The sequence below is a fragment of the Chrysemys picta genome, chromosome 4, assembly GCF_011386835.1.
Source record: "Chrysemys picta bellii isolate R12L10 chromosome 4, ASM1138683v2, whole genome shotgun sequence".
In the NCBI taxonomy this organism is placed as follows: Eukaryota; Metazoa; Chordata; order Testudines; family Emydidae; genus Chrysemys; species Chrysemys picta.
Genome location: NC_088794.1, coordinates 85,440,705 through 85,456,583, shown reverse-complemented (window position 1 = coordinate 85,456,583; position 15,879 = coordinate 85,440,705). Strand labels below are relative to the sequence as shown.

Genomic DNA, 15,879 nt, shown 5'->3' with positions numbered 1-15,879 from the left:
AAGAAGTCATTAAGCATCTCTGCCATTTCCAAGTTTCCTGTTACTGTTTCTCCCTCTTCACTAAGCAGTGGGCCTACCCTGTCTTTGGTCTTCCTCTTGCTTCTAATGTATTGATAAAAAGTCTTCTTGTTTCCCTTTATTCCCGTAGCTAGTTTGAGCTCATTTTGTGCCTTTGCCTTTCTAATCTTGCCCCTGCATTCCTGTGTTGTTTGCGTATATTCATCCTTTGTAATCTGTCCCAGTTTCCATTTTTTATATGACTCCTTTTTATTTTTTAGATCATGCAAGATCTCATGGTTAAGCCAAGGTGGTCTTTTGCCACATTTTCTATCTTTCCTAACCAGCGGAATAGCTTGCTTTTGGGCCCTTAATAGTGTCCCTTTGAAAAACTGCCAACTCTCCTCAGTTGTTTTTCCCCTCAGTCTTGATTCCCATGGGACCTTACCTATCAGCTCTCTGAGCTTACCAAAATCTGCCTTCCTGAAATCCATTGTCTCTATTTTGCTGTTCTCCCTTCTACCCTTCCTTAGAATTGCAAACTCTATGATTTCATGATCACTTTCACCCAGGCTGCCTTCTACTTTCAAATTCTCAACGAGTTCCTCCCTATTTGTTAAAATCAAATCTAGAACAGCTTCCCCCCTAGTAGCTTTTTCAACCTTCTGAAATAAAAAGTTGTCTCCAATGCAGTCCAAGAATTTGTTGGATAGTCTGTGCCCCGCTGTGTTATTTTCCCAACATATATCCGGATAGTTGAAGTCCCCCATCACCACCAAATCTTGGGCTTTGGATGATTTTGTTAGTTGCTTAAAAAAAGCCTCATCCACCTCTTCCACCTGGTTAGGTGGCCTGTAGTAGACGCCTAGCATGACATCTCCCTTGTTTTTTACCCCTTTTAGCCTAACCCAGAGACTCTCAACACTTCCGTCTCCTATGTCCATCTCTACCTCAGTCCAAGTGTGTACATTTTTAATATACAAGGCAACACCTCCTCCCTTTTTCCCCTGTCTATCCTTCCTGAGCAAGCTGTACCCATCCACACCAACATTCCAATCATGAGTATTATCCCACCAAGTTTCAGTGATGCCAACAATGTCATAGTTGTATTTATTTATTAGCACTTCCAGTTCTTCCTGCTTATTGCCCATACTTCTCGCATTTGTATATAGGCATCTAAGATACTGGTTTGATCTTTCCTCCCAGTTTTGTCCTGACCCTCCTTTCTCTCTGACAATATAGCCCACTCTCCCTCTCGTTTCCGACCCATCTCCCCGGTCTCCATGTTCCCCACTTACCTGTGGGCTTTGCTCACCTGTCCCCGTCGAACCTAGTTTAAAGCCCTCCTCACTAGGTTAGCCAGTCTGTGTCCAAATAGGGTCTTTCCTCTCCTCGAAAGGTGAACGCCATCTCTGCCTAGCAGTCTTTCCTCGAATAGCATCCCGTGGTCTAGGAAGCCAAAGCCCTCCTGGCGACACCATCTTCGCAGCCAGGCATTCACCTCCATGATGCATGATGCAGATGCATGCTGGGTAAGAGTACTGTGAGGGTAGACTTCTGGATGAAGAAAGGGCCCCACGTGACTATGAGAACAAGGTAAAGGGGGGGAAAAAAAACTTGCTAGCAAAGGAGAAATAAGAGCTGAGGAACAGGTCCGTTGAGGTGGAAAATGAAGGTGAGAGGCAGGCAGTAAGAAGAAGAGATGATGGAGATAGCCAGAGTTCAGAGCCTTAGGAGGATAGAGGGTGACTCACAGGACATTGCAAGTGACAACAGAAGACAAGACAACTTACGGCTAGAAAATACAGAAGGGGGAGGCCGGAGAATCATACCAACACCAGGAAGAGGTGGTCTGTGTGATTGGGGACGCTGTTAAGAAGAAAAGCAGACTAGGGTGACCAGACAGCAAATGTGAAAAATAGGGATGGGGGTGGGGGGTAATAGGAGCCCATATAAGAAAAAGACCCCAAAATCAGGACTGTCCCTATAAAATTGGGACATCTGATCACCCGAAAGGACACGGACCTGTCACCAGAGTTGATTTGGAAAATAGAAGGGTATGTTGTCTGCTGGGAGCTAAGATATGGACAGAGGCTGAAGAGGATCCTAATGGGAGCAAGAAAGAATCCATTGATTAAGAGATGGAAGTTCAGGTGATCTTCAGTGGGATTCTACTTGTCCCTAGAGAAGGACTGCAAAAGGCAAAACAAGATTAGGCTGATCAACAGATGGCTCAGGCAATGGGTGTAAAGGAGAGCTTTGGGATGTTTGACCACTGGGAGGCATTCACAGATGGAGGACTGTTCTCATGGGATTGAGGTTGGTACAACAGATTAAAACAGCTTTAAACTAGGAATTCAGGGGAGATGGTTGGGAGATTCTCATGTAGTCTCCATGCCTGGTTTGAATATTGAGCAGGAGCAAACAAAAAACACCCCCACTTCCCCCCCCCCCCCAGTAAAAAAGGATATAATACTGTAGGCCTGTTAGTTTGACCTCAATTGTATACAAGATCTTACAACAAATTTTGAGATGAGTAATTAAAAACCAAAGTAAACAGTAATCAGGATAAAATGTACCATGGTTTTACTAAAGATAGATCTAAGGCCTGGTCTACACTACGACTTTAATTCGGATTTATCAGCTTTAATTCGAATTTACCCTGTAACCGTCCTCACAAAGACGCTATTTATTTCGATGTAAAGGGCCCTTTAAATCGATTTCTGTACCCCACCCCGACGAGCGGAGTAGCGCCAAAATCGATTTTAACATTTCGAATTAGGGATAGTGTGGCCGCAATTCGATGGTATTGGCCTCCGGGAGCTATCCCACAGTGCATCATTGTGACCGCTCTGGACAGCAATCTAAACTCGGATGCACTGGCCAGGTAGACAGGAAAAGCCCCGCGAACATTTGAATTTCATTTCCTGTTTGCCCAGCGTGGAGAGCACAGGTAACCACAGATAGCTCATCAGCACAGGTAACCATGCAGGCTGATAATCGAAAAAGAGCACCAGCATGGACCGTGAGGGAGGTACTGGATCTGATCGCTGTATGGGGAGAGGATTCAGTGCTTGCAGAACTTCGTTCTAAAAGACGAAATGCAAAAACTTTTGAAAAAATCTCCAAGGGCATGATGGAGAGAGGCCACAATAGGGACTCTGAGCAGTGCCGCGTGAAAGTCAAGGAGCTCAGACAAGCGTATCAAAAAACAAAGGAGGCAAACGGTCGCTCCGGGTCAGAGCCGCGGACATGCCGCTTCTACGCCGAGCTGCATGCAATTCTAGGGGGGGCTGCCACCACTACCCCACCTGTGATCGTGGATTCTGGGTCGGGGATAGTCTCATCAGCGACGCCTGAGGATTCTGCCGATGGGGGAGAGGAGGAGGATGAGGATGAGGATGAGCTTGCAGAGAGCACACAGCACTCCGTTCTCCCCAACAGCCAGGATCTTTTTCTCACCCTGACTGAAGTGCCCTCCCAAGCCAGTACCCAAGACTCTGACCCCATGGAAGGGACCTCAGGTGAGTTTACCTTTTAAAATATAAAACTTGTTTTAAAAGCAAACGGTTTTTAATGATTACTTTGCCCTGAGGACTTGGGATGCATTCGCGGTCAGTTCAGCTACTGGAAAAGTCTGTTAACGTGTCTGGGGATGGAGCGGAAATCCTCCAGGGACATCTCCATGAAGCTCTCCTGGAGGTACTCCGAAAGCCTTGCCAGAAGGTTTCTGGGCAGTGCATCCTTATTCCCTCCTCCATGGTGGGACACTTGACCACGCCATGCTTGCAGCAAGTAATCTGGTATCATTGCCTGACAAAGCCTGGCAGCGTATGCTCCCGGTGTTTGCTGGCATTCAAGCAACATCCGTTCTTTATCTTGTTGTGTAATCCTCAGGAGAGTGATATCACTCCTGGTAACCTGGTTGAAATACGGGAACTTAATTAAGGGGACAGAGGTGGCCGTTCCTACTGGGCTGTTTGCCTGTGGCGGAAAATAAATCCTTCCCTGCAGTTAGCCAAGCGCAGATGGGAAATTGGCCCTGAGTTTTTCGCGTTTGGCTAGCAGGGAACTTCCCTGTTACCAGCCACACGGTGGGGGGAGGGGTACCGTGATCATCCCAGAGAATTCATGGCGGGAGGGGGGCGGCGGGGGGGGTGGTTAGTTTGGTGCCTGCAGGGATCTTCCCTGATACCAGCCACGCGGTGGGGGGGAGGGGTACAGCGATCATCCCAGAGAATTCATGGCGAGGGGGGGGGTGGTTAGTTTGTTTTCTGCTGCTGCTGCTGAATGTTAACAGAAAAACCGCAGCACTCTACAGGCTATGCTTGGTATGTGGGAAAGGAGGGCGCAGAAGCTGTAAAACAATGGCTTACCATGGCCGCATGCAAGCCGAATTCTGTTGCCCAGACCTGTGATCTCTAGCAGCAAAGCCACAGGCACTCAGCATTAAGAGGCAAAATGCGACCTTGCACAGAAATCACATGTGCTATGTAATGTGAACAGTGTTGGTCACCGTGAAAGAGTATAAGCATTGTTCTGCAAAATGTAGCTTTTTAAACAATTCTCTCTTTTTAACCCCTCCCTACAGCAGCTGCAAATTCCTCAAGCATCCCTCCTCCATCCCGAAGGTTATCACAGATAAGGCGTCGTAAGAAGAGAACGCGAGACGAGATGTTTTCTGAAATTATGGAATCCAGCCGCAGTGACAGAGCTAATCTGAATGAGTGGAAGGAAACAGTTTCAAAGTATAGGAAAGAAGCCAGTGAACGTGAGGACAGGAGGGACCAACGTGAGGACAGGAGGGACGCTCGAGATGAGAGGTGGCGGCAGGAAGACCAGAGGAGCAAGGATGCAACGCTGGGGCTGCTGCGTGAGCAAACAGACATGCTCCGGCGTCTGGTGGAGCTTCAGGAACGGCTGCTGGAAAACAGACTGCCGCTTCAGCCCCTGTTCCACCCTCCCCCCTCCCCATGTTCCGTATCCTCCTCACCCAGACGTGTAAGAACACGGGGGGGGGGGGAGGCTCCGTACACCTTCCCATTCCACCCCAGTAGACAGCCCAAGCAAAAGGCTGTCATTTTTTTAACCTTTTCTTTGTGGCTTTTTCCTTCCCAGCAATCCTCCTCCCAAATACCACCCGGGTTCCCTCCCTCTTTTTCTAATCTATTAATAAAGAATAAATGATTTTTAAATGATAGTGACTTTATTTGGTTTGAAAGAAAGCTGGGGGAAGGGGGAGGGTGGGTTCCTTACAGAAAATGAGTCAATAAAGGGGGCGGGTTTTCATGAAGGAGAAACAAACAGATATTTCACACTGTAGCCTGGCCAGTCATGAAACTGGTTTTTAAAGCTTCTCTGATGCACAGCGCTTCCTAGTGTGCTCTTCTAATCGCCCTGGTGTCTGGCTGCGCGTAATCAGCAGCCAGGCGATTTGCCTCAGCCTCCCACCCCGCCATAAAGGTCTCCCCCTTACTTTCACAGAGATTGTGGAGCACACAGCAAGCAGAAATAAGAATGGGGAGATTTCTTTGGCTGAGGTCAGAGCGAGTCAATAATGATCGCCAGCGACCTTTTAAACGGCCAAATGCACATTCTACCACCATTCTGCACTTGCTTAGCCTGTAGTTAAACAGCTCCTGACTCCTGTCCAGGCTGCCTGTGTACGGCTTCATGAGCCATGGCATTAAGGGGTAGGCGGGGTCCCCAAGAATAACTATTGGCATTTCAACATCCCCAACGGTTATTTTCTGGTCCGGAAAGTAAGTCCCTTGCTGCAGCCCTTTAAACAGAGTAGTGTTCCTGAAGACGCGAGCGTCATGAACCCTTCCCGCCCAGCCCGCGTTGATGTTAGTGAAACGTCCCTTGTGATCCACAAGTGCTTGCAGCACCATTGAAAAGTACCCCTTGTGGTTTATGTACTTGGTGGCTTGGTGTTCCGGTGCCAAGATAGGGATATGGGTTCCGTCTATCGCCCCACCACAGTTAGGGAATCCCATTGCAGCAAAACCATCCACTATAGCCTGCACATTTCCCAGAGTCACTAACTTTCGTAGCAGCACCTGAGTGATTGCTTTGGCTACTTGCATCACAGCAGCCCCCACAGTAGATTTGCCCACTCCAAATTGATTCCCGACTGACCGGTAGCTGTCTGGCGTTGCAAGCTTCCACAGGGCTATCGCCACGCGCTTCTCAACTGTGAGGGCTGCTCTCATCTTGGTATTCTGGCGTTTCAGGGCAGGGGACAGCAAGTCACAAAGTTCCATGAAAGTGCCCTTACGCATGCGAAAGTTCCGCAGCCACTGGGAATCGTCCCACACCTGCAACACTATGCGTTCCCACCAGTCTGTGCTTGTTTCCCTTGCCCAGAATCGGCGTTCCATGGATAGAATCTGCCCCATTAACAACATAATATCCAAAGCACCGGGGCCCGTGGTTTCACAGAATTCTGTATCCGTGTCCGTGTCCATGTCCTCATCATGCTTGTCGCTGCGCTGCCGCCGCCGCTGCCTCCTCGCCTCGTTTTTCTGGTCCTGGCTGAGCATAAACTCCACGAAAACGCGCGAGGTGTTTACAATGTTCATGACTGCTGTCTTGAGCTCAGCGGGCTCCATGCTTGCCGTGGTATGGAGTCTGCAGTGTTCACCCACCCAGGAAAAAAGGCGCGAAAATGGTTGTCTGCCGTCCGTTGCTTTCATGCAGGGAGGGAGGAGGGAAGGAGGAGGTGAGGCTGTACCCAGAACCACCTGCGACGATGTTTTTTGTCCCATCAGGCACTGGGACCTTAACCCACAATCCCAATGGGCGCGGGAGACTGCGGGAACTATGGGATAGCTATGGGCTAGCTACCCACAGTGCAACGGTGCAGAAATCGACGCTAGCCCCGGTACTTGGACGCACACCACCGAATTAATGTGCTTAGTGTGGCCGCATACATTTCGACTTTATACAACCTGTTTTTCAAATCCGAATTATATAAATTCGGATTAATCCCGTAGTGTAGACATACCCTAAGACTTAATCAATTTTCTAGACAAGGGAAAAGCAGTAGATCTAGTCTACCTGGATTTCAATAACACATTGCTCCAGTTCCCCCAACATAATCCGTGGGCCACTGAACATCGGATTAATAATGAGGTGCAATTTAGAACAGCCTCTGTGCACAGAAGCATAAAATGGACCCCTGGAAACAAGCCTTTTCTCCATGGTAGTTCAGTGTAGTCCCTTTTACAGATGGCTAATTGTGCAAAATAGTTTTCAACAGAGAAGAGCCAATAGCTGGTGATTCATTCTGTGATTGAGATACCTGCCTACTCCATGTACCTTCTCCTAGCAACTTGGTTTCAGTGGTCTCTGCCAGGCCAGAAGGAAGACAGACTGGAAAGTGAGAACTCTAAGCCTTGTGCATACATACACGCTAGCTTGCAGATTGACTTTAAGAGGAAGAATTGCTCCCCATGAAATTGGAGGAATAATGCTCATCATCATGACAGCACAGCATCATAGTGCTATAACTGCCTCCTGGTGTTCCTCACTTCCAGAACGGGTCAATTCTTTCTGATTTGAAGGTTATTAAAGAGCTGAGGCAACATGAGATCACAGCAGCGCTACTGACGAAAAGCGAAGTACACGGCCCTGCCGGATCCACCATCTGTGCCTCCACAACTCAGTTTTCCCTGTTTCCCCTCAGGCTCTTTCCATGCCCCCACATCTTCTCTACCATCACTTTGTGACCCCCGCCACCCATGTTTCATGTAGTTCCCCCACCCACCCAAATGCTTTCCGTGCATCTGCCTGGAGCGCCCTGTACTACCAACCCACTCCATGTCTATTGCACTTGCCATGCCCCCTGCATTCCTGGCATCCACAGCACAGTCACACTTCTATTTTCAACTCCATGGTTCATATTTTGCTGAGTTCAGAAGTACGAAGTACAGTCAGTGATGGATAAAATCCCTGAAAAGGTCAGGGTGGGATTAATAAAGAGCTGTTGCTAGAATTTTTGACAACCCTGCATAAGAAATAAATGACAGTCTAGCTAAACACCAGCATAAGTACTTCTGAACTTGCATTCCTTACACCAGAATCACACAACTCAGGGTCTCATGATGAGAAATACAAGTAGTATAGGGCTCTTGGTTCCATTTCTCCTGACATACAAATCACTTTTCTGCTGCTCCTGAAGTCAGTGAGTAGTGACGTCTTCCTGTCTTTGTTCCCATCTATCATACCAGAAGAACTGCTACTTTGATTACTGCTTCAGAGTTTTACTGTAGACCTTCCCCAAGGAGAATTTCAAGCCGTGTACAAAGGTGCAGCAAGCAACTGTACCAAACCATCTATGTGGACACACACCAGGCTAGGATTCTACCATGATGTAACCGGATTACAAATTTTCTTAAGTTCTATAGTATAGATGCCCCCCTTCATTTGATGTGCCTGTCTCTTGTCTACCTTGCTTATTTGTGTCTCTCCAGATCTCCTGACCCATCTTCTTTCCTTCCATCTGTCAGTTTTTCTGTCTCACTCTCTTTGTCTACTGCATTCTGTTTCTATCTTGTCTTTTAGGGCTCATCTACACATGGAGTTATTCCACAACACGTATTGTGCTTTAAAATTCACATGCCATCTTAATCTGAACCATCTAGAAGTGCAGACAAGTCTGTTTCTCCCTAAAGGCATTACAGAGCACAATGACTTACTTACATGCCTTGAAACAGCTTCATACAAGCATTCTCTCACTCTCTATCTGTGCTGTGAAAGGCAATGAGATGGACTGGTTTTGGTTGAAACATTTCCCCCACCCTCTTCTTGCTCCATCATTGGAAGCGGGACATAACCCACTACACATCTCTCAAAGGAGAAGCAGACAGCTTCATCGGTGCACCAGTAATTCTGTTTTCTTTTGTTCACCATCAAAGCGAGGCCAAGGAAAACGCAGGGGCTGCAGGCAGTGGTGTGATGCAACAGAGCACTCTCCTCATGGCTTGCCTACAGGGAAGTTAGTCCTCAGCAAGCTACAGCGTGCTTGCTACTCTGCAATGACACTGTACATGATTAAACTCAAGTGCACAAAGTCACGCTTAGCACACAGTAAGTGTCCCCATAGAAGAGTCAATGCACAATAGCTAGCACACTGTAAACTCACACTGTGGCTTGCTCAACTCATCTGTGATCCCTCAATTTGAGGACGATCTCTACCACAGATTTACATTGGGTCCCAAGATGACTCAGGAGTCCAATCCTGGACCACAGATCCGCACACTGCCTGCTGGGAGAAAGTTCTTTTTCCTTCCTTCTCCCTCTCTTTTCAGCTTCAAGGGCTTCTTTTGGGAAACTGCTCCAATGCATTTTCATGGACCGTGATCTACGGAAGGACACCAAGATCCAGGTTTATAAGACAACTGTTATTCTCACACGCCTTAATAGATGCAAAACCTAGGTGACCTACGGACAGCACCTGAAGAGTCTGGAGAGGTACCACCAATGATGCCTCTGAAAGATCCTTTGCTTCAAGTGGGAAGATCGGTGCTCTAATGCCAGCATCCTCATTGAAGCCAGTGTTACCAGCATTGCTGAATTCTAACTTCTCTGTTTCAGAGTAGCAGCCGTGTTAGTCTGTATCCGCAAAAAGAACAGGAGTACTTGTGGCACCTTAGAGACTAAGGAATTTATTAGAGCATAAGCTTTCGTGGACTACAGCCCACTTCTTCGGATGCATACAGAGTGGAATAAATATTGAGGTGACAGCTAGTGGTGTTCTGTTATTTTCTTTGTTGGGCCTGTCTTGTAGGAGGTGACTTCTGGGTACTCCTCTGGCTCTGTCAATCTGTTTTTTCACTTCAGCAGGTGGGTATTGTAGTTTTAAGAATGCTTGATAGAGATCTTGTAGGTGCTTGTCTCTATCTGAGGGATTGGAGCAAATGCGGTTATATCTTAGAGCTTGGCTGTAGACAATGGATCGTGTGGTGTGTCCTGGATGGAAGCTGGAGGCATGTAGGTAAGTGTAGCGGTCAGTAGGTTTCCGGTATAGGGTGGTATTTATGTGACCATCGCTTATTAGCACAGTAGTGTCCAGGAAATGGACCGCTTGTGTGGATTTATTTAGGCTGACTTTGATGGTGGGATGGAAATTATTGAAATCATGGTGAAATTCCTCAAGGGCTTCTTTTCCTATGCTCTAATAAATTTGTTAGTCTCTAAGGTGCCACAAGTACTCCTATTCTTTTTGCGGATACAGACTAACACGGCTGCTACTCTGAAACCTGTTATTATGCAAGGCACTGCATTTAGCCGTATGGAGTGGAAATCCATCAACCTCATGAAAAAACTCGTACAGATACAGACAGACATCATCTTCCTTTCCAAATGCAAGCAGATGGACATCATACCAAAAGGACTAAAGGTAAAAAATCCATTACAATCTACATATCACACAGACTATGCTGAGAGACTGTGTCACACACTCTCAAAGAAACTGCGAAACCACCTGATCAGCATCCTATACAGCAAACAGAGAAAGATTAAGAATGAGCTCTCAGAACTGGATACTCTCATAAGAAACCAACCTTCCACACAAACTTCCTCATGGATAGACTTTACAAAAACTAGACAAGCCATTTACAAGACAAACTTTGCTTCTCTACAAAGGAAAAAGGACACTAAACTATCTAAACTGCTACATGCCACAAGCAGCCACAACAGTAGTTCCCTTAACCCACCCAGCAATATTGTTAATCTTTCCAGCTATACTCTTAGCCCAGCAGAAGAGTCTGTCCTATCTCGGGGCCTCTCCTTTTGTCCCTCCAGACCCATGAACATGATACAGTTCTGCGGTGACCTAGAATCCTACTTTCATAAATACCACCCTATACCAGAAACCTACTGACCGCTACACTTACCTACATGCCTCCAGCTTCCATCCAGGACACACCACACGATCCATTGTCTACAGCCAAGCTCTAAGATATAACCGCATTTGCTCCAATCCCTCAGATAGAGACAAGCACCTACAAGATCTCTATCAAGCATTCTTAAAACTACAATACCCACCTGCTGAAGTGAAAAAACAGATTGACAGAGCCAGACGAGTACTCAGAAGTCACCTCCTACAAGACGGGCCCAACAAAGAAAATAACAGAACACCACTAGCTGTCACCTTCAGCCCCCAACTAAAACCTCTCCAGCGCATCATCAGAGATCTACAACCTATCCTGAAAGATGATCCTTTGCTCTCACAGATCTTGGGAGACAGACCTGTCCTCGCTTACAGACAACCCCCCAACCTAAAGCAAATACTCACCAGCAACCACACATCACTGAACAAAACCACTGACCCAGAAACCTATCCTTGTAACAAAGCTCGATGCCAACTCTGTCCACATATCTATTCAAGTGACATCATCATAGGACCTAATCACATCAGCCATACCATCAGGGGCTCGTTCACCTGCACATCTACCAATATGATATATGCCATCATTTGCCAGCAATGCCCCTCTGCCATGTACATTGGCCAAACCGGACAGTCTCTCCGCAAAAGAATTAATGGACACAAATCTGACATCAGGAATCATAACACTCAAAAACCAGTGGGAGAACACTTTAACCTGTCTGGTCATTCAATGACAGACCTGCGGGTGGCTATATTACAACAGAAAAACTTCAAAAACAGACTCCAACGAGAGACTGCTGAGCTGGAATTGATATGCAAACTAGACACAATCAACTCAGGATTGAATAAAGACTGGGAATGGCTGAGCCATTACAAACATTGAATCTATCTCCCCTTGTAAGTATTCTCACACTTCTTATCAAACTGTCTGTACTGGGCTAGCTTGATTATCACTTCAAAAGTTTTTTTTCCACTTACTTAATTGGCCTCTCAGAGTTAGTAAGACAACTCCCACCTGTTTATACATATCTCTGTATGTGTGTATATATATATCTCCTCAATATTTATTCCACTCTGTATGCATCCGAAGAAGTGGGCTGTAGTCCACGAAAGCTTATGCTCTAATAAATTTGTTAGTCTCTAAGGTGCCACAAGTACTCCTGTTCTTTTAACTTCTCTGTGTACACAAGCAGGGCTTTGGAGCAGAGCCCGGAGCAGCTCCAGCGCAGTGGAGCTGTAGGTTTTTGCCTGGGGCTGGAGCGGAGCTGGAGCACAGCTCCAAAGCCCTGTACACAAGCCTGATCACTCCTTGCCATGAGTGATCCTATAGCAGGGGTGGGCTAACTTTTTGGCCCGAGGGCCACAAATGGGTGGGGAATTTGTATGCAGGGCCATGAATGTAGGGCTGTGGCAGGGGCTTGGGATATGGGAGGGGGTCCAGTGTACAGGAAGGGGCTCAGGGCAAGAGGTTGTGGTGCAGGAGGGAGCTCAGGGCAGGGGGTTAGGGTGCAGGAGGGGTTTGAGGTGCAGGCTCTGGTCTGGCACCACTTACCTTGGGTGGCTCTGGAGTGGCATTGGTGCGCAGTGGGGCTAATGCAGGCTCCTTGCCTGCCCTGGCCCTGCGCTGCTCCTGGGAGTGGCCAGCATGTCTGGCAGTGGCTCCTGGGGGTGGGGTGGGGCAGGCTGCTCTGCCGCATGCTGCTCTCATTTGCAGGTACCACCCCGAAGTGCCCATTGGCCATGGTTCCCCATTCCCAGCCAATGGGAGCTCTTGGGGGTGGTGCCTGCAGGCGAGGGCAGCGCACAGAGCCCTCTGGCCCCTCCTCCCCCAGGGGCCTGCAGGGACATGGTGCCAGCCACTTCTGGGAGTGGCGTGAGGCCAGGGCAGGCAGGGAGCCAGCCTTAGCCCTGCTGCGCCATGGGGCAGGCAATCCCGCAGGCTGGATCGAAAGCCATGATGGGCCGGATCTGGCCCGTGGGCTGTAGTTTGCCCTCCCCTGTCCTATGGGCATTTCTGCAAGATAGTGTGGTCCCAAGATAGGGGCACTCCACCTCTAACACCCTCCCGTCACTGCTAGTTCACTCAGGGTGTCCAGTGCACATGCTGCTGAGTTCACTCCTCAGACACAGATCTGACAAATCCTCTGGGTCGAGTCCAGTCCTGGCTATTGCAGGCAACCATATCAGACAATTCTGTTCATAAATTTATTGACTTCTATTTTACCATTACATATGTCTTGCTGTAACCTAATGTGAACAGAAACACCTGATCCCTAGAGGGGGCAAAAGGTAGAAGTTAATGGGGAGCCATTCCACGGATGGAGGGACACAGGCATGGCCAAATGGGGTTTGCTTAGAGTGCTGGTGAAACCATATCAGAAGCTGGCAGATGTGAGTAAAAGCCCCAGCAAAAGCCCAGATCCCTGTAAAACCAAGAACGGAACGGGGATGCTGGTGGTGGAAGTGTTAGAGTGTCTGATATTTTATTGGGAAGTGATGTAACAAGTTTGAGCCAGAACTCTAGGTAGCAGAACAAACAAGCTAAGGGGAGGACAGACATAAGAGGCTCTGGTCTGTGGCAAAAATAAATGAAGTAGCTGGGAGAAGGGAGGGGGCTCTTCTCACCCCTGACCATGACAAGGCAAAGCACAGGATACCTTCCAGGTGTGAGGGAGAATATAACTGGATCTGACTTGGGAGGAATTCTGCCCAGTTCCCCTCAGTTTGTTTGAGTCAAAACTGTCTCAAGTGCAAAGCCACAGATGCCAGATTCAGTATAGAGAAGCAAGTCCCCCGCCTGTCCTTATCATGGAGTGGACCACTGCAGTGGACCCTGACTCTCAATCAATCAGGTGGTAGGGTAGAGAGAGGAAATAGTCCTGGGGGAAAAGAATGAAGGATTGTCCCTGAAGAGGGAAGTGGTTCCTCCCATACAACTTAGCCGAGGGGTGGGAACAGACACAGAGAACGCACCAGAGGTGGGATGGGGTACCCGAATCCCTTCTCCACTTAACGGTGGGTAACTGGAGTCCAAGAATTATTGCTTGGCTCAGACCAGCTTTTGCAAGGGGCCAGACCTGATGACCCAAACTATTCAAGAAGGTGCTGGTGACACCCCCCCGGCACACAGCCATGTGGCCGGCACATTAAGAAATAATAAATATGGGATCACCACCCTTCTCACTCCCTAGAAGACAAATAGGAAAAGGTGGTAAGTTCAGGTCCCACAAGATCTGGGTTAATGGAGGCATGTGAAAGCTTCCCAGGTACGACTGTGAGCATACCCATCCTGGTTGATGTAAAGTGGGGAGATGGCAGATTTGGAGCTGCTCAGTGATAATTTGTGAATGCTGGCCTGGGTATTTGTATTTCCTGTATGACTGTTATACATGTAACTCAACCAGAGTTTGTCTGGAAAAAGACAGGCAGGAAGAAAAGGAATGGCTCAAGATTGACGAGGGGTGGCTAATACTTACAAGTTTTTAAGAGGACAATGCCAGAACAATTAGCTTGGATGATTTCAGCTCTGTCTTGAGCTAACCTGCAAAGTGGTTTGGACCAGGAAGGGTCAAAACCTAGGAACAAGAGCAGGGTTTAAAAGGGGGACACATTCTCAAGGCAGTAGTTGTTTGGGGAAACCTTACAGGTTTATGGAGAAGCTAGGCCTGCCTAGCTCACCAAAGATGGCAGGGCTTCATGTATGTTTACATTACCTAAAGATAGATTTAAAATCCTTTCCCTCTAAAAGCTTTGTTCCTATGCTAAAAACAAAAACAACAACAGGAAGGCTGTCAAGTCACTATATACCTCTGATCATAAACTCCCAAAGGGAAGAACAGCAGGTGTGCAAACTCTGTTGGACCTGCAAGGTAAAAGTGGTTGATACACAGGTGCTGTAGCCCAGGTCCTGCTCTAGGAGTGAGGGAATTGCAGAATTCCACTGTAGGCTAGGTATATGCATGAGGCTTGGCATCTGAGAGATTCTTCTAAGGACAACCAGAAAGGGGGTAGTGGTGCAACTAGCCCTGTAATGAGGACACTTCCTCTTGCCAAAATTCCTTCTGACTCAGAGGCACATATATGGTTGAAGCCGATTAGTCACTTTGAAGTGGACTTGGGGCAGACAAGACTACAGTATTTGCTAGTGGCAGTATATTTATAGATTGTGGGCCTGATTTTCTGAGGTCTTGCATCTTCTGTCATCATTTATATCAAAGCAAAGTGGGCGTAGAACTATCAAATCAGAATGGAGAATCTGACTTTCCATCTTCAACCCACACAGTGAGTTTTACTGTTTTAATAGGGACAAGAACCCCTACTCCCCACCCTTCCAAACAATGACTTCTTACACATATTTGCCCCGACCTTCTCTCGCAGATGGATCCTGGCATTCTATCAATTTTAATTCCTCATGATCTTCCTGTAACTTTCTGATACTGCCAACTGTAGGATTTTTCTGCTGCAATGCTTGAAGCACGTCACGGCCTTTCAGACATAGCTCTCCGCCGCATTTTTACTCCTAGCTGTCTCAACAATGTCAGGTTGTCACCATGAATAAGGGCTTTTGTAACACCTCACTGAGGAGGTGGTTTCTGCCTTTAAGTTTCAGTTTTTAAAAAGTTTGCAGGAGGTTAAATCGGGTAACAACTTCAATAGGAAAACAATTTAACAAATGGTTACACAACTGTTTTTCCAGCATGCTTGCAAGATGTCAACTGGCTCCATACCGGTCTTTTAATTGATCTCTGTACATATAGCCACCCCCAGAGCACCTGGAAAAGATACTGCACTTTGCATATTATTTGGTTCTATGACTCTATGGCCTTCAAATAAAGCCATTAGAATTGCGGAGGCACCAGAGTTCCTTTCTGTGCACTAAACTGAAGCAGTTGCATCATTCCTGTTTACTTGTGCAGAATATTTTGATGAGACTGTATGTGAGATTCTCATTGTTACTCTTCTAATCTCCCTTTACCAGATGAATGACA

General features: G+C 47.4%; 1 protein-coding gene across 1 annotated transcript; it reads left to right on the top strand.

Moving 5' to 3' along the window:
- Nucleotides 1-2,703: 2,703 nt before the first annotated feature.
- On the top strand, nt 2,704-5,336 carry LOC135983117 (uncharacterized). Its single transcript, XM_065592852.1, has 2 exons — nt 2,704-3,521; nt 4,589-5,336. Exons 1-2 carry the CDS (start codon nt 2,984-2,986, stop codon nt 5,182-5,184), a joined length of 1,134 nt encoding a protein of 377 aa, XP_065448924.1. The 5' UTR covers nt 2,704-2,983; the 3' UTR covers nt 5,185-5,336.
- The last annotated feature ends 10,543 nt before the right edge of the window (nt 5,337-15,879 follow it).